Consider the following 23,151-nt stretch of genomic DNA (forward strand, 5'->3'; position numbering starts at 1 on the left):
GCCCTGCAACAGGGCCAAAAAAGGTATGCAAGCTTTCCTTGGCAGGCCCGGACTTGACAGCAAGTAGGTTGGAACGTCGTGGCATGGGGCTAACTAGCCGCCGTATGAGGTGCAGAAAGAGAAGAAGGTTGAGGAAGATGCCGTGCCCCCGCTGTCGGTGGATCGGAAACGTGCGCCGCACACCTGCCCAAATGCACCTGTGCGTCGGCGCTAGCACAGACGTTTCGATGTCCCAATGCATCCCGCGCTCGTTCTGCCTCATGTTTGTTGAGGAAACTTCATCACCATCCCAGTTTCGATCATTGATCTTCGTTGCTAGCATAGACCACTATCAGTTGTTTCCGGAACGACCAGGGCCGGCGTTACACTCATCAATCCCAGCGCTACTTGCTGCACTCACCATGCCGTTGCGGGAGCGCGTTGTCGTGTCAATGCCGAGGAAAGTGCCCAATTTTTCAGCTCTTGCAGTCAGCTTCTGCACAGTTTCTGCATAGCTTCTGCAGGTTCAGTAATACCATGTATACCGGGTACTGGGGCCATGCGACGCAAGATAGCGGCTGGCATGTCGCCTTCCCGATGGATTCTCCCAAATCCGCCCAATCCAGTATACACAAGCAGTTCGGTGACGTGGATCAAACTGCGGCCTACTGGTAAAAAGCATCTTGTTGGCTGGACGCACAAATGAGCGTGAGTTTGACATGTGACTTGGCATATTCACCATTCCCGAGCTGTAGAGATGCACATGGGTCGACATGATCAACGTGCAGGACCGACCCACTCCAATCTCATTATCACATCTTGGCATTGTTGATGCTAGGTAATGCTGATCTCAGTAGAGCACGAATCTTGCATGGAGACCAGCTCCTACGGGCGGTAATGACGGTTTCGACATGAACCCTTCGGCGGTATTGCCCCTTCTCCATTCGTTGGTTGATGGTCACGGTGTTTACCCAATGCACTAAGAGATTGTACAATCAAGGCCCGAATATATGTTCTGTATCCGCTCCTTACAAGTTGTCCCACCCCCTCCATCATAGTCACCACTCGCTTTGACTACCCCCCCATCCACCGTGACAGTCGCATCATACATTCGTTTCAAGATGTCAGACTCTACGAAGGACTGCGTGATCGAGGTTGGAGAGGTCGCCTCTCCTGTGGTCAACGAGAAGTCAACCCCAAAGAGCAGTTTGAGCGTTTCCGAGATCCCCGGGCGCACATCATCGTTCATCTCGGAATGGACGCCCTTCGGTCTGGTCGCCTCGTACTATGTCTTCTCAGTATGTCTGTACATGTACTGCAGCAACAGCTTGATTGCCATCTTCTGGTTTATCTACATGTGCACCAACTTCTACATCGCTGGTACAACTGTTCTGGAGGCATTCTTCAGCATCACTCCTTGTCGTGAGGCAAGAGAGATTGTCACCCAGGCACAGGAGAAGGAGTGGCTGTTCCCTACGCCGCACCATCAGCTACCAATCATCGATCTGCTCATCGTCGCCTACCTACCCAACGAGCAGGACATCATCATGGATCGCGCTCTCTATGCGCTTGAGCAGATTGACTACCCCTCGAACAGGATACGCATCAATATCCTCTACAACACCCCGAAAGCAATCGAGCCATTGGAGAGCGAGCTAGCCGCACTTCCGCAGCGCTTCCCACACGCAAGGGTCATCAAGGTGCCCAACTCCACCTCCAAGGCCGACAATCTTAACTACTTCTTCACGCTGGACACTGGATCGGACATCATCGCCATCTACGATTGCGACCACTACCCCCATCCGAACTCACCCAGATGGGCTGCCGAACGATTTGTCGCTGACAAGGAGGTTGACATTGTTCAGGGTCGTTGCATCGTCTTCAACTCCGATGATAGTTTCATGACCAACATGATCGCTGTCGAGTTTGACAAGATCTACGCTGTTTCTCACCCGGGCCGCTCTACTATGTGGGGTTTTGGTCTCTTCTGCGGTTCTAATGGTTACTGGCGCACGTCATTACTGCGCGATCTGAAGATGGACGACACTATGCTTACCGAGGACATTGACTCTGCTCTCCGCGCCTTCTCCAAAGGCGCGAAGACTGTTCACGATCTCAATGTTACTTCGTACGAGTTGGCCCCCACCACCTTTGGCGCATTCTGGAAGCAACGTCTCCGGTGGGCTCAGGGTTGGGCTCAGGCGAGTATGCGTCACATGAAGATGGTCTGGAACGGAGTCAAGGATCCACTGCACGAGGAGCATGCCAAGCGTAGCTTCACTGCCCGCTTCGGTGTACTGTCACTACTGCTCATCCGCGAGTCTTCGTACTATCTGGTTACCCAGTACACGTGTCTCGTCGCTTCATTCGTTATCGTCAAATTTCCGACTTCCGGGGACGAGCTGTGGAGGCTGGTCTATTTCCAATACCCTGTATCACAGTGGCTTTTCATCATCAGGTTCGTACAGCATCTGCACGATTAAATTTGTACCTCGCTAACAGTGTCGTGTCACAGTATCGTCTGCTTGATTGCTACGCTCTGGATTACCAACCAGGTCAAGTCCGAGTACATCTCTCGGAGGATGATTATTCTCTTTTCAGTTCTGTATCCTTTCTACCTTATTCTCAACGCCACGATCGGTCTATACGGTCACGCTCGTCAGCTTGTCAAGTACAGCTCCTGGAACCCAACAGCCAGGAAGTAGCACCACATTACACTTTATCAATTTCTTTTTTGTCTATATATATTAGGGAAGAGGGCGCAGGACATTAGATGCACTCTCTGGATAATGGAATGAAGACCCAGAAGCCATCGGTGGCCTCGAGGCTATAATGAGTCACGCTCTAGTATATAATACACGATTAATATCGCTATAATCACTATTACCACAACTCAAAATCATCATTGCTGTTCCTGCGAACTTCTCATGTGATCACTACTGTTTCGGAAGAATTCCGGTACGGAAGGTTTCTCACGATTGTGGACTCTTCATGTCTACCAATCAGCTTGCTTCAGTGATCAATCTCTATCACGATGTCTTCTCGGTGACTACGACTAGAAAATTAATCCATGGAGCAACGCGCGGCAATGCAGCAGGAACGCGGAAGAACCGCATTATCCCACCAAGATCACGTCGGCGCTTCAGATCCCGATCCGACACGCCTTGTATCCATCGAGGTAAGGTTCAAAGATAAGTAAATTCTTAGCACGAAACAAGGCCGAAGCCCAGCACCTTACTGAAACGGTCCCTGCATCCCACCGCCCTGCCAGAAAACATCACCCTAGCGACGTTGAAAAAGGAAATAATCAACAGTATCAGGGGTGGTCGGGACATTACAAGTCGACTATGCGGGGCGATCGACACGCGCCCACTAGCGCATAGATCCACTTCACAAGCGTTCCCTAGGCCCGCGTGGGATGCTGCTATCCAGTACACAACACATGGCGGGTAGCACAACATCGTCAGTCAGCGGAACCATCCGCTTACCTGCTAGGAAAATTCGACACGGCATTTTTCTCGGCCAGTCAATGGTTTCGGTGGGTTCTCGTTGTTCGTGTCCCTTCACCTTCCTTTTTTGGTTCGAAAGCACGAGTCAGCCCCTATGTTTTCTGCAAATGTCTGAAGTTCATGACCCTTTATGGCATATCGCACGGATAGGGCTCGGGATGCACAGACAACCTCAGGTGTTGAGGCGGTAACTGACAGGTGTAGATAGTGCTGCCCCGTGCGCCACACGTGTAAGGTCCTGAGGAAGGCTGTTCACCGGCATGTTGAGAGAGCAGGATGCTTTTCATCGAGCACGTCACGATGTGCGTCTGGGATATGTATGACAAGGACTGCACTGTTACACAATCTCAAGGCCGTCAATCCAACATCCTAGGACAAGATAACGATCAACAGCTGTCTGTATGCTGACTGGTTCGGCTTGCACAAATTTGTAAACTATTGTGACCCGCGAAAGTTACCCGCTACCAGCCTCCACTAGGCTCAACGCTTATCAACAGATTCACAGCGGGACGTCGAGAACGCCACAAAAAGCATAGGTAGACCTTGGCGTGCATGCACCTGAGGGCTCCTCGGAAGCTTGCGTTGCAGCTAAGCTCAACGCTTCCCGTGCTCGGTAGGTGAATGTTGTGCTAGTTGCGGAAAGAAAAGTTACCTTCAGGTACGTGGGCGTTCTGGTGGCCAAGGTGCTGATCTCGGGTCTCCCCCGGGGGTATCTTGGCTATGGCACTTGGTGCTACTGCTGCGCATGAATGCCATGGGCTTGTGCTCAATCTGTTGTCCGTGTGAGATCGAGGTTGAGGGTAAATTACCCTGTTGGTAAGCTGCTCTTCCTCTTCTACCATCAAGTTTCTTACCTTTGCTCGCGGTACTGAACAAGATGTCTGCAACAATGGAGCCTACCCTTTCGTCCAAACTCAAGGCGTTCTTCCCTTCGTCGTCAACCCCGCAAGGGACGACTAGTCTTTCGATTGACCAGAACTACCTTATCGGGCTCCGTGGCCTACTCGTGTTCCAATCTTTCCTCTTTATCTTCTTCCAGACATTCCTCCCAGCCGCCCTCCCCGACTCGAAGAACATTGAGGGCCCGACATACCAGGTCGTACTTCGCAAGTCTTTTTCAGTACTCTTCGCCAACGAGGCTCTGATCTATTCATGGATTATCTTCCTCTCTGCGCGAACTATCTGCTTGCCATATCTCGCCAACAAGACTCGCGAAGTCGGTGCTTCCAGTATCTTTCGTCGCGGTATCAGGTTATGGATTCCCACTTTCATTGCATACTCTTTCGCGGCGGCAGCCTTTAGTACAAGCTCAACCGACTACATCTCCGAATTCTTGGCTTCCACTGGCAACATCTCCACCATCGCACCAATGCGCCTTCGTAACTTCCTGCTCTACTTCAACTCCCTGTTTGAGATTTTCTGGGTCAACAAGCGCTACGCTAGTCAAGCTGCCAACGATGTATTTCCATCAGGAACCCTTTGGATAGTGTCTGTGCTCTTCCAGCAAAGTTACACTGTCTACATTACCATGATTATTGTCCCGAACACCCGCACTTCATGGCGCGTCAAGGCCATGTTGGCCTTCATCGTAGCGGCATTCTGGGTGCAGAGTTGGGCCTGGTACAGTGTCACTGGTCTTATCATCGCTGATGCGGTTCTCAACATGGACTTTCAGTTCCGATCCCTGAAGGGATTCAAGATCGGCAACTTCGGCATACCGGTCTGGCCACTGTACGCCATCATGGTCGTAACCGGTTTTATACTGCAATTCGCCTTTATCTCCGGGAAGCCTAGCATGCGCGACAACGAACTATACGGCCACACCGCGCTATACGACGATGGATTCCTAAACGAGAACGCTGACCTGGATCAGCCAATGCCGAGGGTCGACAACTACCTCATCATCCTTGGATCGATGCTCCTCATCGAGACGTTCGAGTGGCCTCGATCCGTGCTTCGCGGCGGTTTCTTTGTTTCGCTAGGCAAGAGGAGTTTCAGTAAGTGACGGCCCTGGAGCGCTCCATCGAACAACTACTTACAAATTTCAGGCTGGTTCCTCGTCCAATCCATAATCATATACACCGCCGGTATCAAGCTATACACACACATGGTCACCGCCGGCATGAACAACGCTGCGAGCAGTTTCGTGTGCTTCTTGGTTTGCGCTCCCCTCGTTGCAATCGTAGCGGAGGTTTTCTACCGTGTCGTTGATCTGCCGAGCGTCGTACTGGCTAGAAGCTTCTGGGCGTTCATGACGAAATAAGTGGCGGCAGCGGCTCGCTAACGGCACGTGTTTCGGGTCATCGTCAGCCACATCTTCTGCTGTTTCGCTTACCAGCCTTGCCATTCTTCTCCGCACTCGCAATTCAGCCGTCTCCGCGGAACGCCATACGCCACATTGCCCTTGCGCAAGACATTTTGTGGGACGCCCACTGGTCAACAAGCACGTCTTAATAGCTCGGCATGCCTTTTGGAGAAATCCCCGCATTACTGTTGATCCTTCGAACTTCCCCGCAGTGTGGAGGGACATTAGTCTATTGGTGTTGGTTCGGGAAAACGTACAATTACGGGTCATGAGTGTAACAATAGTTAGATCCTTAGATTTCTGTTAATGTCTATCTCTTTTCTTGTTCGCACCTGACTTCTCCATTGTTGTTGTGAGCGCGCGCTGCTGAGCCTTCAACCTACCAATTAGCTACAATGGAAGAACCTAAAGAATTTGGCACTGAACGTATCGAGAAGGCCATTGTGCCTGACGAAATGATCGATGTCGCCCTAGACAGGCGTGTAAATCGTAAATTCGACACCCATATCTTACCTTGGTTATTCGGAATTTGGTATCTTCGCTTGCTATCGTACACAACATCAGGCTATATACTAAGTCATCTATCTAGGCTCTTCTCATTCATAGACCGCAGCAATATCGGTAACGCCCGTATAGCAGGCCTGTCAGACGAGTTATCCATCACAACCGGCACTCGGTTCAACATTGCGCTTCTAGTCTTCTACATCCCGTATATCCTCGTCGATGTACCTTCGAACCTTCTTGTCAAGCGCCTACGTGCCGGCATATACTTACCAGCTCTTATAACTGCATGGGGTTTAGTGTGCACATTCATGGGCTTCGTCCAGTCTTTCGCCGGGCTGGTCGCATGTAGGCTGTTGCTAGGACTATGTGAGGGTGGTATCCTTGGTGGCGTGATAATCTATCTTGCCATGTTCTATAGGAGAGGAGAGATGTTGTTGAGAAGCGGGATGTTCTACTGCGCTGCGCCTCTATCTGGGGCTTTTGGTGGACTGTTAGCTTCAGGATTGGCTACCATTGAAGTTGGACAGTACCGGAGGTGGCCCTGGATTTTCTTTGGTAAGTCCAGCCTGGGTAACATTCATAGTTCACCTTTTATATCAGGAAATACATTGTACTAACTTAGTATAGTCGAGGGCGCAATAACCGTTGTCTTCGGCATCATCTGCTTCTTCTTCATGCCCGACACGCCTGCAGCAGCAGGTTTCTTAAGCGACGAAGAGAAAGAATGGGCATTACGACGCATGAGACTTGACGCGGGAGGGTCTACTGAAGTCGATGTGGAAGATGAGAAGTTTAGCTGGTATTGGGTAAGGATGGCACTGAAAGCCCCGCAGACCTATCTTTCTGCTTTCATCTGGTTCTTCTTATTGGTACCGCTATACGTACGTCTTTTCCACTTCCATGTCTTAATGGCAACACTGATTTACAATAGAGTTTTTCATTGTTCCTACCTAGCATCATCGCAGGAATGGGCTATCGAAGCACTACTGCGCAGCTTTTCACGGTGCCCCCCAACATGGCTGCCTTCATCACCGTCATTGGCACGGCGTATGCCTCGGACAAACTGAAGAACCGGGGCTACTTTATCATCGGAGGATGCATTTTGGGAATATGCGGTTACGTGATGCTGATAGTAGCGACGACCAATGCCGTACGATATGCCGGCACGTTCCTAGTTGCCATCGGTGTCTTTCAAGGCTCACCCATGCTCATGGTAAGCTTGATCTGAAGATCTGCGTACTTGTCTTGCTCACATGTATCCAGGGATGGGCGTCCAATAACCTTGCGCCTCACTATGTCCGAGCAGTCGGAATCGGTATGGTGATTTCCATTGCTAATTGTTCGGCCTTTATCGGTACATTCATCTACCTCCAACGCGATGCGCCGAGGTATGTTTTGGGCCATTCGGTTAGCCTTGGTGCATTAGTGATAACGATCGTACTCTCTGCTGCCCAGTGTGTCTACTTGGGTTGGGAAAACAAGAAGCGAGACAGGGGTGAGCGAGATGACAGACTTCTGCAAGCGGATGCGGATAGACTCGGCCATCAGCATCCGAGTTTCAGATTCACATTGTAGCCGAGGGCAGGCGGTGACGAAAGCGTTGTCGTTGTTGTTGGAAGCTAGCGAGAAAAAATGTTACAAGACTAATATGCCGCTTCATGTCGAAGAAATGTTTTCCGGTGCTAGCGTTAGATAGTATCATGCCCGGTCTTCATAACTTTGCTCTATTTCATATCTCTTCCCCCAATCATACCTTTTTGCTTTGTAGAATCTTTCCGCCATGGCGTGAGGCTCCCGCCGCCTGCGACCCACCCGATTGCCATAACAATCAACGTAAACGGCACGGCGGTCAGGAAATACCACCCGTATGTTGATTTCAACGCTGACACGCTCTCATTCATGCTGTATAAACCAGATATGAAAGTCAAGGGAATGAAAATAGTCGCCAGCCATGTGATTCTTGCCATGTTGTGATTCTCTTCAAGTCCGCGACGTGAATCTTCGATGGATATCTCCGAAGTGACAATGCTGGTAAGACGGTCGACGCGTTCCTGTAGTTCGTTGACATCGGCAAGAACACGTTTGAAGTCGGGGACTATATCCTCAAATCCTTCCACGTTTTCAAAGTTGATGACCAGGTTATCAGAAAACGCTGAGCGTATAGAAAGAGGTGAGTTGGGCGCGGCGGAATATTGAGGAGACGGGGTTGTGAGTCGCGCTGCGGCTGGGAGCGCGTGTTCCAACGTCTCTGCCACCATCTCTCGAAATACAGGAATCTGCCGACGCCAAGTGTGAAGCCGTTTGAGCGATGTATCGATGGCGTCGCCTTTTGAGCGGAAGAGGCGCGGCAGTTCAAGTTCCCATTCTATCTGGCTAAGTCGGGCCCTTACATAGTCACACACTATAAGCCATTCCGCACAGACGGTGTATATGGTTGGTTTAGCAAGGACTTGCGCGTTTATATCGTGACCTTCTCCCCGCTCGAACCATGGGAATGCGGTAGTCATTTGGACAATATCTTCGAACCAGGATACAGATGACTTGATTGAAGGGTAGACCTTGGTCTCCATCCTAGGGGTCGGCAGCCAGTTACTGCGATCATACCCTTTGCAGTGTCAGCGTGTAATTTTGCCAGGTTGAGATGTCATGTGTTAGTACTCACATAGTGGTTGACCCTGGCTGACGGTTGGATCCAGCAACACGATTCCTACAGTTCCGTTTCCGCACTGCTTATCTTTGCCAATCCACATTGTGGTTCGTGTACGCATAATGGATACGACTGCTCCATCTCTGTCTTGATAGTGCCAATGATTCTCATCGTTGTCAGGACGTCTCAGCACGTTCCAGGTGTTTGCCTCTAACCTCGAATCCTCGAAATCTTTCTCTGTTTTGAAATATCGTAATCTCATATTGCGCATTCTAAACCACGGTCGATGCTTCATGCTTGAGATTAGGCTGGGCGGTGATGCCCAGGGGTCGCGAGTGTTATGCCACACGTAGTCATCGATTTGCTCACGGAAGAATAAAGGATCAATATCGAAGCGCGCTCCCAAAAGCTCGATGACTTGCTGAGACAGATCTTCTACAACGAACAGTCGCAGAGGAGGCTGTTTTGTACGCTCATGCGACAGGGCTTGTAAAGTTTCGTGCAGCAATGTTGGTGTCTTGATTGCTGTAGTTTTGGGTGCTGTGGAAGGGTTGTATTCCACGAAGGTGACATTGGTCTTGTTCCGCCGCCTTTCGAGCTCCTCTGGGTGATGTTTGATTTCATTCCAACGCAATGGGGTTGTTCCGACCTGCATCCAGTCCGCCAGATGACGTAGGCTTTTCCATGATGTTGACAGCGATTTGATGTGCGCCAAGTATGGTAGCTTCTTACTGTTGCTGTGCTGCGTAAGTGATGATCTGGAAATACAGCCGTGTTATCTACCTACGGATCTGGTATTTCCCACTCATCTGCCACTGATATCCGTTCATATGCGTCTCCGATCAATGCATAGGGATCGGGAAAGTCTGCGCTATGTGGAATTTGCTTCGCACTCCAAAGTGCCGGCATCGTGTCCCTCTTGGCAGGCAGGACATCGTCGTTGCCAATATCGGAATTAGAAGACATGGTTATTCGAATGCTAAATTTGCGTACTAACGATAGAGAGGACGATGCGATGGGTTTATAGCTCTGTGACAAGGCTGCAAGGCGATGTTGGGGGCTGAAAATAAGTCCCGAAGGCTGAGACTGAAGCGCGACAATCTCAAGGTTGCATCAGGGGTGCATACGCGAGGTTTCCAGCGACGTATACCCGCGCGCCTCTATGCGGATCTCCACATCCAAGGAGGCGCCTGAAAATGTTAGTCCTTCTGCGTACTGGACCGTGTGGACAAAGAGTGTGTTGAAAAGTACAGACATCGCGCATGCCATGTTGCTCAGTCTGTGGCGCCATCAGCTGAGACGAGTCCGACCCAATTTGGTCTAGACGTAAGATTCAGGCGCCCGGCATCAGCAAAGCCACACTTGGGATGCCAGCTCACCTAGAACCTCTTCGAGAGTGCTTGTACCACGCGACAAAGTATATAGATGTTGACCGAAACATCGTGGGCTTATGCGATAGAAATCTCCAGTCCGAGTTGGGCTAGATGTAGCCCAGGAATATAGTAATTACGATACAAGCTTACAGGTGAAATCGATAGCTTTGTCCGCCCGAATCCGTGGCGTAAACTCTGCTACAGCACCGACTGAGCGGTGCCATTGCAGCGGCATTTTTCTTGTCATCATACTATGTATGATTGCAGCCTACACAAAACTTACCGTGTGTTATCCCTGGGCTTACTCGCCTGCACGACGTCAGGGCCGAATGTGGGGAGAACGCGGGGCGTGTAGTACACCTCGGAAGTCCAAATTCAATGTCGCACAAAGGTACACTGGCAGGGCACGTATGTGTGCCTTGTCTTAATATCTAACATATTTCTATTGACGTCTAGCAACTTCAATTCACCCAGATCCCAACATGACGCATGATATCCTAAAACCCCATTGGTCTCGGTTCCTTGGACCTAACGCTCCTGATCCCCAAAAAGACAAATATCTACCTCACGACCAAGCTGTATTTTCGTCGCCATATGGTCCACTTCCGCCTACACCAGACGATCTTAATATCCACGAGCTTTGCTTTCCGTCAAACAACCCATTGCTGGAAGATTACCCTCTATTCATCAACGCCGTCACGGAAGAAGTAGTCACCCTCCACAGCTTCTATGCTCGAGTATGTGCATTGGCGCGCGTCTTCAGATATGATGGTCCAAATCCATTGGGTCTGGATAAGAGTCCGGTAGATGATAAAGAAGATGGTGAAATCTTGGCTTTGTTCTCACGGAATCATCTGCACTATCCAATGATAGCGCACGCATGTTTCCGATCAGAGCTGGTCTTCGGCGGGATCAGTCCAGCGAGTACGCCCTACGAATTATGGTGGGTATTGAGAAGAATGCAAATTACGAGCATCATGTGTCATGAGACGCTGCTCCCGGTGTTGAGTGAAGCGCTCAAGTTGGGATCTGGCGAGGGCGACAATCTATCTCTGAAGCTTAAGTTGAACCCTCAAAAGGTCATCGTACTGAGCGATAATCCTCAATTAGACCACGTATCAGGACATCGTACTATCGAATCGCTTGTAAGAGAAGGTTTCAATTTGCCAGAACAAAAGCGGAAGCTGCTTGGCGGAAATCGTATGGCATACCTGTTTCAATCTTCAGGAACTTCCGGCTTGCCCAAAGCAATGATGATCACGCATAGGAATGGCTACTCTTCTGGAATGCAAACGCTCCATACCAGTGTACAAGCTGCGCGCTTCGCAGGAGACGAACCGTTGACGCCCGTCACCTTACTCGGTGTTGTCCCGATGTATCACTCATACGGGATGATCCTGTGGATCCTTCGTCTCAATCTAATCAAGCAGACCTCCGTCATCCTTCCAAAGTGGGACCTCGAGCTTGCTTTGAAGAGCATACAGAAGTACAAGATTACACATCTTCCACTCGTCCCACCTCTAGTCCGTCAGCTTGCTCAAAGCTCATTGACTGAGAAATATGACCTGAGCTCTGTGGTCGTCGCATCTAGCGGTGCTGCATATCTGCCACCAGATGTCGCACATCAGCTGGCCAGGAAGCTACCACAGGGTGCAGAAATACCAGTACCAAGTGGCTATGGCCTCAGTGAAGCAGCCAGTATCGCTAGTTCGGGTGCGAATGGGATCTTTGGCTTAGAGCCTGCGCTGTCTGGCACGATTGGATATCTGCTCCCAGGTATGCAGGCTCGTATTGTGGACCCTGACACACTCAAAGACGTAGCCAAGGGTGAGAAGGGTGAGCTCTGGGTACGTGGACCAGTTGTCACGCCCGGTTATTTCAGAGAAGCCAAAGCCACAGCGGATATGTTCACCGAACCGGGCTGGCTACGCACTGGAGATCTTGTCATGCGCGACAAGCATGACCGTATTCACTACCTCGATCGCCTAAAAGAGATGATCAAGGTCAAAGGTCTACAAGTTGCTGCCACGGAGGTGGAGGATACGTTGCTGGACCATCCGGAGGGTCTTGTGCGCGATGCATGCGTAGCTGGCGTCGATAATGGTCGCGGCGATGGGTCTTTGTTTGTCAGAGCATGGATCGTACTCACGAACGAGGGAGGGAAACAGGGCGAGGATATCGTCGTAAAGAAGCTACATCAGTGGGTCGAAGGACGCTTGAGTCGACACAAGTGGCTGACTGGTGGTGTTGAGGTTGTTGATTCAGTGAGTGCTTGAACTGCTATGAACTACTTACACTGACGTCGTTCTCAGATACCTAGAACTCCTTCGGGGAAGATGTTGAGGCGAGAGATGAGGGACAGATATCATGCACGCATTCAAAGTGGTAGCAAGGCGAAGCTATAGCAGCTCCATCGTGACGTCCTTTGGTTGTGGCGAGAATATGCAATGCTCTATCTGTCGACGCTGGCTCCATATGCTCCGTGACATTCGCCACCTGTGCTGCGCTTGGCTCCTGATCTGCCCTAGGCCGAAAGTCCCCCAGCTTCCCGTTGTTACGAACTCGTGCTGAGAAAATGTCGGGATATGTTTGCAACGAGTCTTGGTTCTGCTGTTGGTATTAGTCAATCGCTTTTCGAACATGGCTGGTCATGTTTCCCAGCTCGTCGGCGCTACGTGGAGTGTGATGGGCTTGGCGTCGACTTTCGGAGATAGGCTTCTCTCCCAACCCCTTAACGACGACTCCTTACTCATCAACGCCCTCTAACAGGGCAATCACACGTTAGGTTGGCCACGTCTCGCGACGCGGGCCGTCTGCTCCTTTAGGCACCGGTAGCTTGATGGAGGGGCAAGAGTGGGGTTGAGATGCGGCGCTTTGCCCGAAGTTCGGTGGGTGTCATGACGTTGGAGCTCTGCAGCTACAAAGGTCAACCTGTTGACGCCGCTAAAGGCTCCTCGTCGCTGAGCTCACAATCTCACCTTGGATCTACTGGGAGACTACCAAACCATCCATCTACGCCATGTCATCACCAAAGACCGTCCGCTGGGGTATCCTCGCTACTGGAGGCATCGCTGTCACCTTGTAACTACCCCGCGCCACACCCCCACTGAAGTTGTTTACTAACATGGACACAGCACCAAGGATCTGCTTTGCGACCCTACCACACGTGGCGTCAAGCACCTGAAGCACACCGTCGTCGCTGCCGCCTCGTCGTCGTCGGAATCGCGCGCCAAAGACTTCTTGAAGGAGGTGGGCGCACCCTCGGAAGCAAAGGCATATGGCTCCTACGAGGAGTTCGTAAAGAACCCAGACATCGACATTGTATACATCGCTACACCACACTCGCACCACTACCAGAATGCCATGCTTTGCTTGGAGGCCGGCAAGAACGTGCTGTGCGAGAAGGCTTTCACAGTCAATGCCGCCCAGGCGCGCAAGCTGGCTGAGGTCGCAAGGTCCAAGAACCTCTTCCTGATGGAGGCTGTATGGACGCGCTACTTCCCACTGTCCATCTACGTCCGCGAGCAAATCACGTCCGGTCGCATCGGACCCATCACACGCGTCATTTCCGACAACAGCATGGCGCTCGACCCCGAGAACAACTTCCCGGACGGCAAGAACCGCATGGTGAACCCTGATCTGGCGGGTGGCGCCCTGCTCGACCTTGGTATCTACGCCCTTACCTGGGTCTTCCAAACCATCTACCATACTCAGCCCGAGGACTCGCGCCAGCCGCCCAAGCTACAGGCTTTTGTCAAGACCTATGAGCCCACTGGCAAGGCCGACGAGCACAGCACCATGATCCTGCAATTCCCACGTTCAAAAGATCAAGGTGGCGAGGTCCACGCCGTAGCTACAACCTCGCTCCGCGTCGCAACAGCCCCAGGAGGAAACCAGGACCTACCTTTCGTCCGCATCCAAGGACCCAAGGGCGAGATTCAAGTCTTTGGACACTCTTTCCGACCCCTCTCCGTCAGGATCATCGATTCAGAAGGCAAGGCTGAGTCGAAAGAGTTTCCCATCCCAGGCCCAGGTAAGGGAAGCGGCTGGTACAATGGCTTCGGTGGCTCACTCCAATCAGAAGGCGAAGGTCAGGGCATGTTCTGGGAAGCGGATGAGGCTGCGGATGCGATTATCAACGGCAGGAAAGAGGGTAGGTTCCTTGGCCTTGATGAGAGTGTGTTAATCATGGAGGTCATGGATGAGGTGAGGAAGCAGGGCGGACTCGTATACCCGGAAAAGATTGAGACATTAGATTACCCGACGCAGTTGTAGGTCTAGTTTGGTGACTGCTATATGAGCGAACCTATCTCAGACATAACACAGTCAATTATCGAGTACTCAATCCGAGTTTCCTCATCCTTGTTCATGCTGAAGCCGAATATGCTCTTGCACCATGAAAAGGTCTCCTTAAGAGGTCTCCTATTGTACGTTACAGTCTGAGAACTTTAGCTCCATCATAACAAGCACGAAAGAAGCCATCGTGTCAAGATTCTCCACAGTAGCGTAAGAAGTAATATGAACTGACAATAAGATGCACCAAAAAAATCGGGCGAGCCAAGCAACAATGTGGACCGACAGACTTACACATAGCTCTGCGAAGGAATCTATCAACTTGTTGGTGTAAAAAAATCAAGTAGCTCATCAGTCATCCAACTCGGCACGAGATTCATGCTCCTCGTCGGCCTCTTCGATCCCCAATGCGCATGGCAGCCAGTACAAGGAATGTTCGCCGAGTGTGAGGGAATCCTTCTCGGTATTCCTTGCGGTGTCTTGTCGACTTCCCAATCGGCGGTACCGAGTGCTTGTCCCGTCACTCTTGCTGATGATATTGTACGAAGCCACTATTGGATACTCGACTCATGAACCGAACCCTCCAATCTAGTGAACTGTAAATGATAGACCTGTATAAGAGTCCTCATTTTCTTTCAGTTTGATGTTTAGTTCAACTTTCATTTGTTCCAGAATAGCTTTGTTGGGGGTGACGTCAAGCTCCAGTGCCTCTTGCGCTTGAGACGTAACAGAAGCGAACGATATTGCCCTTGTCTTTCGAGTGCAAATGGTACTGAACTCGGGCATGATGAAATTCAAAGTATGTACTACTGCGGCAATAAGAATCTGCATCCTTGCGGTCTTCGACGGAAATGATGCTGCACCAATACCAGAACAGGGGCGTGGATCGCCATTTTCTGGAAGCAACAAAGCGAGCTGCGACCAAGGCAAAGGCTAAGAACAAGGCGTACCGCGCTTTCCACTGCGGAAATTGCTCCATGTTAGAATTTCACCACCCTTTCGTCTTGTTGTAATTCACTGTGACCTCGCAGAAGGAATTGTCGTTTTCAGGGCTGGCCGTGGTCTGGGTGTGGCCTAACGAAGCTTTGGTTGGTCTCTGGAAGACGTAGTGTGATCTGTCGCAGGGCCACAATAGAGAGCCTGATTCATCGAGCGATGGTGGCAATGTTCCGTCCTGGAGTAGGCTGTGTAACGGATGACTGACTCGTTCAAGGGCGCGCAGCGGGTTCGTATGCTTGGCTGTTACTTTCGATGTTGACAACTCATCTTATGTCCGATAGTCGGAACGAGTGTGGTTCGAACCTTCAATTCGAACTATTTTGGTCGAGAGATTGGGTGCTTGGACGATTGAGCTAAGCAGTATGACGGCATCGGCTGGGTCGAAGTCTGTCAACAAATATTAGATTCATATAGTGAATTAGCGCTTTTCGGAACTGTTTTTAAAACGACTACCTTCATGGTCAGTAGAAAAAGTTTACGAAAAGCTTTTCGAAAGATTCATGATTCGACATGGGGGTGGGTAGGTGGTCGTACAAGATGTACGTTCACCGAGGGACATGCATGGAGTATGCATGTACGCGACAGTGTTGAGAAAACAACGTGTAGTGTCAACCTTGGGGGTCGTCGCCATCGATGTCTTCGTATAGCATGCCCGCTACGTCCTTGAAGTTTGTCGTACTATCAAGCTTGTTGTCCTTGTTTTACTGCCCAAACTCCGTCTTGTCCAGTACAACCTTTATCAGTCCCTTCTTTTACACGCATTTCATGCGCACCTCCGACTCGCTTTGAATCCTATTTTGATCAGCGAAAGTACCAGGCAAGACGCCAAAAGAGAATGTCGCAGATATGTGTGCATACAAGTATCTTATTAGCATTATTCAGGTGGGATCGCTCGCAATACAAAACGAAAAGTAACGTGAAAGTGGTTGAATGTGCCTGCGAATACTAGCGTCGCTATACTCATGTCACCAAGTGCCGGAACAAACATTTGATAAACATTCAGGTACATATCTATGATGTTGATCTGCTACATAGCCTACTATCAGTGCCTTTTCTGCATAAAGTTACAAGCACATCGTATCAACGTACAGTGCCCTATCCCCGCGTTGATGACATGGCTATCCATATCATAGCCTTTGTCGACAACCAGGAAATGGTGATGAGCATACGTATAAGTTCGAGTTTGTTCTGTAATGCTGACCATTCCCATTATGGTAGTCCCCAAACGCCACTGGGACCCGATACTGCAATGAGTCAGCAAATGCTGTTCGATGTGTCGTTTACCGAGACTTTCTCAAGACGCGAATGACTGACAGATCCCAGTTGTCAATGTTCAGGAAGGGTCTTCAATTGTGAAGTTGCATCGATCGTGTAATCTTTGTAGTCTTGTCATCTAGCCATCACGTCCTAGTACACTCCAGACATCGCAATCCAAGTCGTTGCGCAGGTTTTGACAGTATCCATAGCTGTTTTATGGGCTTACAGATCCGCCATCAAGTTAGCAGGGCGCAGTCTATCACGTATCTCCGGCAATAGCGCGAATGCGCGATTGAGGCGCGACTCGCCCTCGCTTGTCGAGCAGGGATGGAACATGGTATAAAGCCAGTTCACGGCCAACCTGGATACGCACTATTCTCGCCTTCCAACTGAAAGCACTGACACGCAAATGCTGCAGCATGGGGGCTGGGTGACTGGCGCACCATTGTATGATCGTTAGTGATTGTCCTATAAGTAAAAAAGAGCTTTTGGACTGAGTCTGAGTTTCGACGTGGTGTCTGATGAGGTGTTACGCCGAAGTGTGGTAGACTATGCAAGGGATGTCCATTTGCAGCATGGGAGATGACGTACAACTGGCCCAGAATAGAATGGGTCCACAAGACTGGGATTCAGCAGCATCTCGATAAGTGAAACCCCTTTCAAGGGAAGCGGTGTGATTACTTTGTCAGTCAGCTAACATTCCGGTACCTGTCCTTCCAGGATGTTCTTCGCTCTTTTGGACCTACATGTTCTCCACACACATAATGGCATCAACAGATCTTACTCCAACTCCCGGCACTATCGTCACCACCATCAAATCCAAGAGCCAGGCTTTATGGGTGACCCCATAGTATTGCTGGTCGTCATCTCCGCCACCACAGTGATCCGCCTGTCTGCCTTACCTTTCGTGTTCGACCAAGTCTATGCGCAAGCAAACGTTGGTAAAGAGCTTCGGATCGAGGACTGCCTTTCATATCTTGCCTGCTGCGCCTGCATCGTCTACACAGCAGCTAATCCGCGCGCCATAAGCATTGGAATGGCACTGCACAGGCGGGATGTCTCCTTAGCAACTTTAGTGGATGCCATCTACACTTGCGACGTAGTTTCTGTCTGCTGTTTGACGACTAGCGGACTGGCTAAGACAGTCGCATCCATGGAGCTGAAGAAGATCTTCGCTATGAGACTCCGTGCTGTCGATTCTGGGTCATCGCTGGAGGCCTGGTCGTCAATGCGCTGATCTACATGATTGTGCCTGCAGTCCACGTCTCTACGTGCTGATGTTCTGAGAAAGCGGATACACAGCAGTCAAAGGGTGTGATGCAATATACTGAGTATGTCACAGGTGCTCTAAGTCTTATCAGCAACATGGAAGTGTTCCTCGTACCAGTGCGGGCAAGATGGCAGCTGAAGATGGAGTTGCGACAAAAGACTGCTGTCTTAGTCGTCTTTGAATGGGTACTATGTGGGTCTCTCGACTGGCTAGAACGCCGAGCATGTGCTAGATCGATTCAGTGCGATGGCGGTTGGTTGCTCTGGATTGTATTATCGAGTCATGCTTATGGAACAATGGGACTATACCTGGCTGGTGAGCCAAACGATACTGGTTTGGTGAGTCTCGTTGGTGAAAGACAAGATTCTTGGGTCAGGTTAACAGAGGTACCCTAGTATGGCGGCCTGGGCAGGACCGACGACGCGCCGCGCGTGCCAAGATGGGTTCGAAGTTGTCCTCGCTTGACGGACGTTTGGCCACGGGTGGTGTCGAGCAAGGAGAAGAAGAGACAGAGGGGAGGTGGTACAGAAGCGGGTAGGCAGCGAGGGGTAGATGGTGTTGTGCATCTGAGATGGTCATTGACCCATGGCTATTCGTCGAGCTTGGGCCCACCGGAGAGGAGACGGCAGCCTCAATTACCGAAGGAACGGACATAACGACGATAGCGCAGAGAGCCCTGCATTCACCATGGCAAAGTAGTTGGGGCGCAATCGCAGTCCCATCATCCACCGGCACAAAGAGCGTCTCAATGTGCTCGCAGCGCTCTCGCAACGTGTGCGCCATGCTTCTTCTCCCTGCGCCTTGAAATTCCGCCGCACCTACCCGCCCACGCCCATGTCCGCCTCCACACCCGCACCCGCGAGTAGCAGCCATGCGAGCAGCTCGCGCCGAGTACCGCTGGATAAGCGGAAGCGCACCGAAACGAGCTGCGACAAATGCAAGTCGCGCAAGCAAAAGTGCCGGAAGGAGCCTGGCCAGGACGCCTGTCGCTACTGCATTGTGCACAACATCGAGTGCCTGACGACGCAGCCGCGCAAGAAGAGACTGTATGGGAGTGTCGAAGGCCTGGGCACCCGTCTGGCGCTGCTCGAGGCGCTGGTCAAGGGGCTGCTTCCAGAGGCAGACGTGTCCAGCACTGAGGCGTTGCGACAGCTTGCGACGTCGCATGGCATCCCGCTGCCAGACTCGGCCGCCAACGACGCGCATGGCGACCAAGACGACAGTGGCGAGGGCGAGGGAGACGACACCGTGTCGCTGCTGCCCGACCAGCAAGGGCAGGTGCAGTTCATCGGCCCTGGCAGCTCGCTCTCCTTCCACATCAAGCTGCGGACGCTGGTCGGAAGAGGCGCTCTGCGCGAGTTTGTTCTGTCAGTACCGGCCCTGCATCATCTTTACCTGAGGCGCATACTGACTCTCCGCGCCAACATGTAGCTTTGGCAAGAACGCAGCCCAGGCATCGTCGCCAACAGGCAGCGACGACCAGCGCAATCCGTCGAATCCCACCGCGCCATCGAGTGCCACCCACGGCTCTGGCGCCGTCCAGGCCCGACACTTGAACCCCAGCGACAGGCCAAACCTCGAAGTGCTGATACGCGCCTTCTTCGAACACATACACCCAGACTTCCCAGTCCTGCACGAGCCTTCGTTCCGCGAGGCCTACGAGGCGTGGTTGGTCAACCCCAGGAATGCCGATCCCGCCTGGCTATGCAGCTTCACCTGTGTGCTGTTGCTCGCCCGTCGCGTTGCGCGCATTCCCTTCCCAGAAGACCAGGAGCGGCTATGGTGGCAAAGGACACAAACACTTCTTCCCGTCGTCATCTTCACTTCCAGCATCACAGCCATACAAGCCCTGTTATTGGCCGCCATACACCTCCACAACACAAACCATCGGGATGCTTGCTGGAACCTGACGGGCACCGCTGTTCGTATTGCATATGCCATTGGACTGAATCAGGACAAAGTCAACGCTGGCCAAACACCTCTGGCTAGGGAGGTGCGCAAGATTCTATGGTGGACTTTATATGCCTTTGAGACGATGCAGGTGTCCTCCTATGACCGTCCGAGTGCCATCGAGAACCCGGGCGCAAAGATTAGCAGTCCCAACGAGAAAATAATTGGCGGACCCCCTGACCTGTCCGCATGCTCGACCCGCTTGTTCATGCTGCTCGGGTCAACGTGTCGCGCGCCCAAGACCGTCAAGTCCAACGCCAACGATGAATCCTATGTTGGCCCCTTGTCGCCCGCCGCGGGTGTGCTACGCGACCTGGTCCGATGGAAGGAGACGTTACCCAGGCATCTACACTACCAAGTTATAGACGCTTCACCTCCTGCTATGCAACGGCCGCTGTTGATGATACACTCCGTATATCACTATACAACCATCGTCTTGTGTCGCTCAGCCCTGCTTGCACGCGCTTCCAGTCTGGCCAAGAGCGGTCATGACACTACAAACTCCGCACTCACAGCCATGGCGGAAGCTTGCTCTGAGTCTGGCCGATCGCTGGCCAAGGCATTGCTCAAACTTGAATCTTTTGGCAAATTCGATTCCGTCTACTCTTGTGACGTATGGTATATGCTCGCATCAAGCTCAGTGCTAGTACTTGATCTTGTGTGCTTGAATAAGCTCGGAGGCACAGACATGTCAGAATCCCGCATTCTGTTGTCTCAGCTTGCAGATCTGGCACAGCGGCATAGGCGGAATCCCTACATGCCTGGAACCATTGAGAAATTCGCATCCCTGGTTCCAGAACTACATTCCATGGCTGACTCTCTAGCTTCGCCTGTCAGATTTGCAGAGCCGGAACTCGAGACCCACGACACCGCACCCCAGAGTTCCCTTCCGCCGCAGCAACTATCGCAGCCGGATGCTGTGCCACACATGTACCATCAGTCTCCGCCCGGCGTAGGTACTTACATGTACGCGGATCCGATGCCAGGCCGTATATACCCTGACCAGGCCTACATGGGCCCTGCCATGCACCCTAATGCCCGGTTCGATAGAACGACGCAAATGCAGTTCATGGATTTTACGATTAACAATATTCACGAGTGGAATTGGGCGGACATTGGGACTATGGTTGGCCCCGAAGGCGTTCCGAATATGCCTGGAAACCCTCATGTACATGGACCACAGCCAACAGGGCCGAATTGACCACTACAAATATCTTTGAGAAACAAATCTGAGGAATAAGCCCCTTCATACGTGAGAGCGAGTGCGAGCTGAGCATGCGACTGGGCACTGTTACATGCTGATCCTGTTCGATGATTGGCTTTGAATAGTTGTATTTCAAACCATGCTTACTCTTCTCCTACCGGAAACCCGGCAAAGTTCCAGCGAGAGGGTTCAGGAGGGCTCGAGCGCAAACAAGAGAAAAGGCTTAATCTTCTATCCGCTGTTCTGAGCCCAATTACTCGCAAGTCTAACCTTGAACGTTTGGCACACAGGGCTGAGACAGGGGTAAGGCTGGTAGGGCTGAAAGACGGCATATCCCGCAACGGCTTGGCAAGTCCCGCGCCTATCACGTTCTATGTCTGTAGTTCGCACTCGCACTCGTATTGTGCCGTACTCGCACTCACCACGCCAAGAAGAAATGCAACAACGCGTTCGACACGGCGGAGCATACAGACTTACGCGGTGATGCATGTAAGAAGCGTAGAGAAAATGTATATTATATTCCACGATGTATCCTTCTCCACAGTCGCACAGCATCGAAGATCAAGCCTCCAGCTCCAATCAGCCACGCCAGAACCAATCTACGATACGATTTCCACAAACAATTGATCAGATCCAAAGTTACCACTCGCGTCCATATCCAAGATGAGAATCTCAAGAATCCTCGACTTGCCTCTCTTCAGTAGCCGCTTCAAGTTACAAATTCACATTGCTCAAGTCGTACTCGTCACTGCCGCTGTCGGCCTTACGGTTCCTCGTCTCTTTGTAAAAAATATTCCGCGTTCAAGATCAAGCACAATCGCATTGGGAATGGTACGTCGTGTTCTCGGTATCTGGATGTTATTGGGTATCTAGGATATTTCACAGGCAGGATTTAGCTGTCGATTTGGTTGCTAACGCTTGCGTCTAGGGTGCTAAATCCCTCATCCTGCTCGCCTACCTCATACTTTCGGAACACGTTCCCCGTTTCCAGCGTTGGCACAGCTACAAGGCGCACGCGATTATCGCCTGTCTCGAGGTGGTGTTCTGGAGTGGAGTTGCTGGCTTAACGTTCCAGGCCAACATGAAGTCTTGCGTAGGGGTAACATGTGGCCTGAGCTGGGTAGTAATGGTCCTCGCCGTCATTATCATGTAAGTCGAGCAGAAACTTCTATTGATTGTCGAGTCTAACACGACCTAGCAACACAGAAATTGTTTGCTCCGGTATCAGTATCAGAGAGTTCAGGGAGTGGAAAAAAGCGGGCAAGCCAAAGTCAATGGGACCTCACTACGCCCCTCGTTCCCCATTTGACGACGAGGAATCACTCCGAACCGGAGTTGCACAACCAAAGGAGGCGCCTGTCCAAGCTGCCGAACGAGCATACTTCCACTCCGAGCAACGAAATGCGCAACCTGGCCAAACTCGACCCCACGGGGAATCTCTTTGGAATGATCAGAACGCACGGCGATCTTCCCGACAGGGACGCCATCATTCTTCGCGCCGCTCTGAGGATCGTACACGTGGCCGAGAAGAGCGTCATATGCATGAGATGGAACAACCACCGCGATACCCAGAACAGCAACAATACTCTCCAAGAGGATCGCGCTGAATATGCGAGTGCTGCATGGGGATGGGTTCCCTCACAGCTCACAGTTTGGGTGGATTTAGGTCGCACTCGCGATATGCCTCTCATCTTATCTACATGCTAGAACTGCATATACGTTCGCGTTGATTTTAGGTTCTGGGCGGATCAATATCGTTTTTGTTTTCCTGGCATTTGTTTCCTATGTTATAGTTCTGGTGTGTCGAAAATCTTTCCGAGCGGGTGTGGAGGATCATGGAGTTTTGTACCAAAGTTTCCTT

General features: G+C 51.4%; 8 protein-coding genes across 8 annotated transcripts; 6 read left to right on the top strand and 2 right to left on the bottom strand.

Moving 5' to 3' along the window:
* Positions 1–1,100: 1,100 nt before the first annotated feature.
* On the top strand, positions 1,101–2,684 carry GT037_007939 (glycosyltransferase family 2 protein; the record flags this gene model as incomplete). The annotated part of the gene is made up of 2 exons (XM_038932986.1): positions 1,101–2,437; positions 2,495–2,684. 2 exons carry the CDS (start codon positions 1,101–1,103, stop codon positions 2,682–2,684), a joined length of 1,527 nt encoding a protein of 508 aa, XP_038784487.1.
* Positions 2,685–4,365: 1,681 nt separating this feature from the next.
* Positions 4,366–7,683, top strand: GT037_007940 (mfs transporter-like protein; the record flags this gene model as incomplete). The annotated part of the gene is made up of 7 exons (XM_038932987.1): positions 4,366–5,485; positions 5,537–5,629; positions 6,184–6,325; positions 6,383–6,852; positions 6,925–7,178; positions 7,229–7,510; positions 7,561–7,683. Coding segments are annotated over 7 exons (2,484 nt in total), but the record flags the coding sequence as incomplete, so codon positions are not given.
* Positions 7,684–8,021: 338 nt separating this feature from the next.
* Positions 8,022–9,910, bottom strand: GT037_007941 (magnesium transport protein; the record flags this gene model as incomplete). The annotated part of the gene is made up of 3 exons (XM_038932988.1): positions 8,022–8,902; positions 8,960–9,681; positions 9,732–9,910. The coding sequence occupies 3 exons, from the start codon at positions 9,908–9,910 to the stop codon at positions 8,022–8,024; spliced, it is 1,782 nt and encodes a 593-aa protein (XP_038784489.1).
* An 889-nt stretch (positions 9,911–10,799) lies between these two features.
* On the top strand, positions 10,800–12,593 carry GT037_007942 (4-coumarate-ligase-like protein; the record flags this gene model as incomplete). The annotated part of the gene is made up of 1 exon (XM_038932989.1): positions 10,800–12,593. The coding sequence occupies one exon, from the start codon at positions 10,800–10,802 to the stop codon at positions 12,591–12,593; it is 1,794 nt and encodes a 597-aa protein (XP_038784490.1).
* Positions 12,594–13,336: 743 nt separating this feature from the next.
* GT037_007943 (oxidoreductase domain containing protein) lies at positions 13,337–14,592 on the top strand (the record flags this gene model as incomplete). The annotated part of the gene is made up of 2 exons (XM_038932990.1): positions 13,337–13,398; positions 13,452–14,592. The coding sequence occupies 2 exons, from the start codon at positions 13,337–13,339 to the stop codon at positions 14,590–14,592; spliced, it is 1,203 nt and encodes a 400-aa protein (XP_038784491.1).
* A 606-nt stretch (positions 14,593–15,198) lies between these two features.
* On the bottom strand, positions 15,199–15,441 carry GT037_007944 (uncharacterized protein; the record flags this gene model as incomplete). Its single annotated transcript, XM_038932991.1, has 1 exon — positions 15,199–15,441. The coding sequence occupies one exon, from the start codon at positions 15,439–15,441 to the stop codon at positions 15,199–15,201; it is 243 nt and encodes an 80-aa protein (XP_038784492.1).
* A 2,790-nt stretch (positions 15,442–18,231) lies between these two features.
* Positions 18,232–18,601, top strand: GT037_007945 (uncharacterized protein; the record flags this gene model as incomplete). The annotated part of the gene is made up of 2 exons (XM_038932992.1): positions 18,232–18,474; positions 18,521–18,601. The coding sequence occupies 2 exons, from the start codon at positions 18,232–18,234 to the stop codon at positions 18,599–18,601; spliced, it is 324 nt and encodes a 107-aa protein (XP_038784493.1).
* A 369-nt stretch (positions 18,602–18,970) lies between these two features.
* GT037_007946 (zn2 cys6 dna-binding protein) lies at positions 18,971–22,897 on the top strand (the record flags this gene model as incomplete). The annotated part of the gene is made up of 5 exons (XM_038932993.1): positions 18,971–19,503; positions 19,568–21,254; positions 21,930–22,121; positions 22,219–22,439; positions 22,489–22,897. 5 exons carry the CDS (start codon positions 18,971–18,973, stop codon positions 22,895–22,897), a joined length of 3,042 nt encoding a protein of 1,013 aa, XP_038784494.1.
* Between the last annotated feature and the right edge of the window lie 254 nt (positions 22,898–23,151).

The sequence above is a fragment of the Alternaria burnsii genome (assembly GCF_013036055.1).
Source record: "Alternaria burnsii strain CBS107.38 chromosome Unknown 693, whole genome shotgun sequence".
NCBI lineage: Eukaryota > Fungi > Ascomycota > Dothideomycetes > Pleosporales > Pleosporaceae > Alternaria > Alternaria burnsii.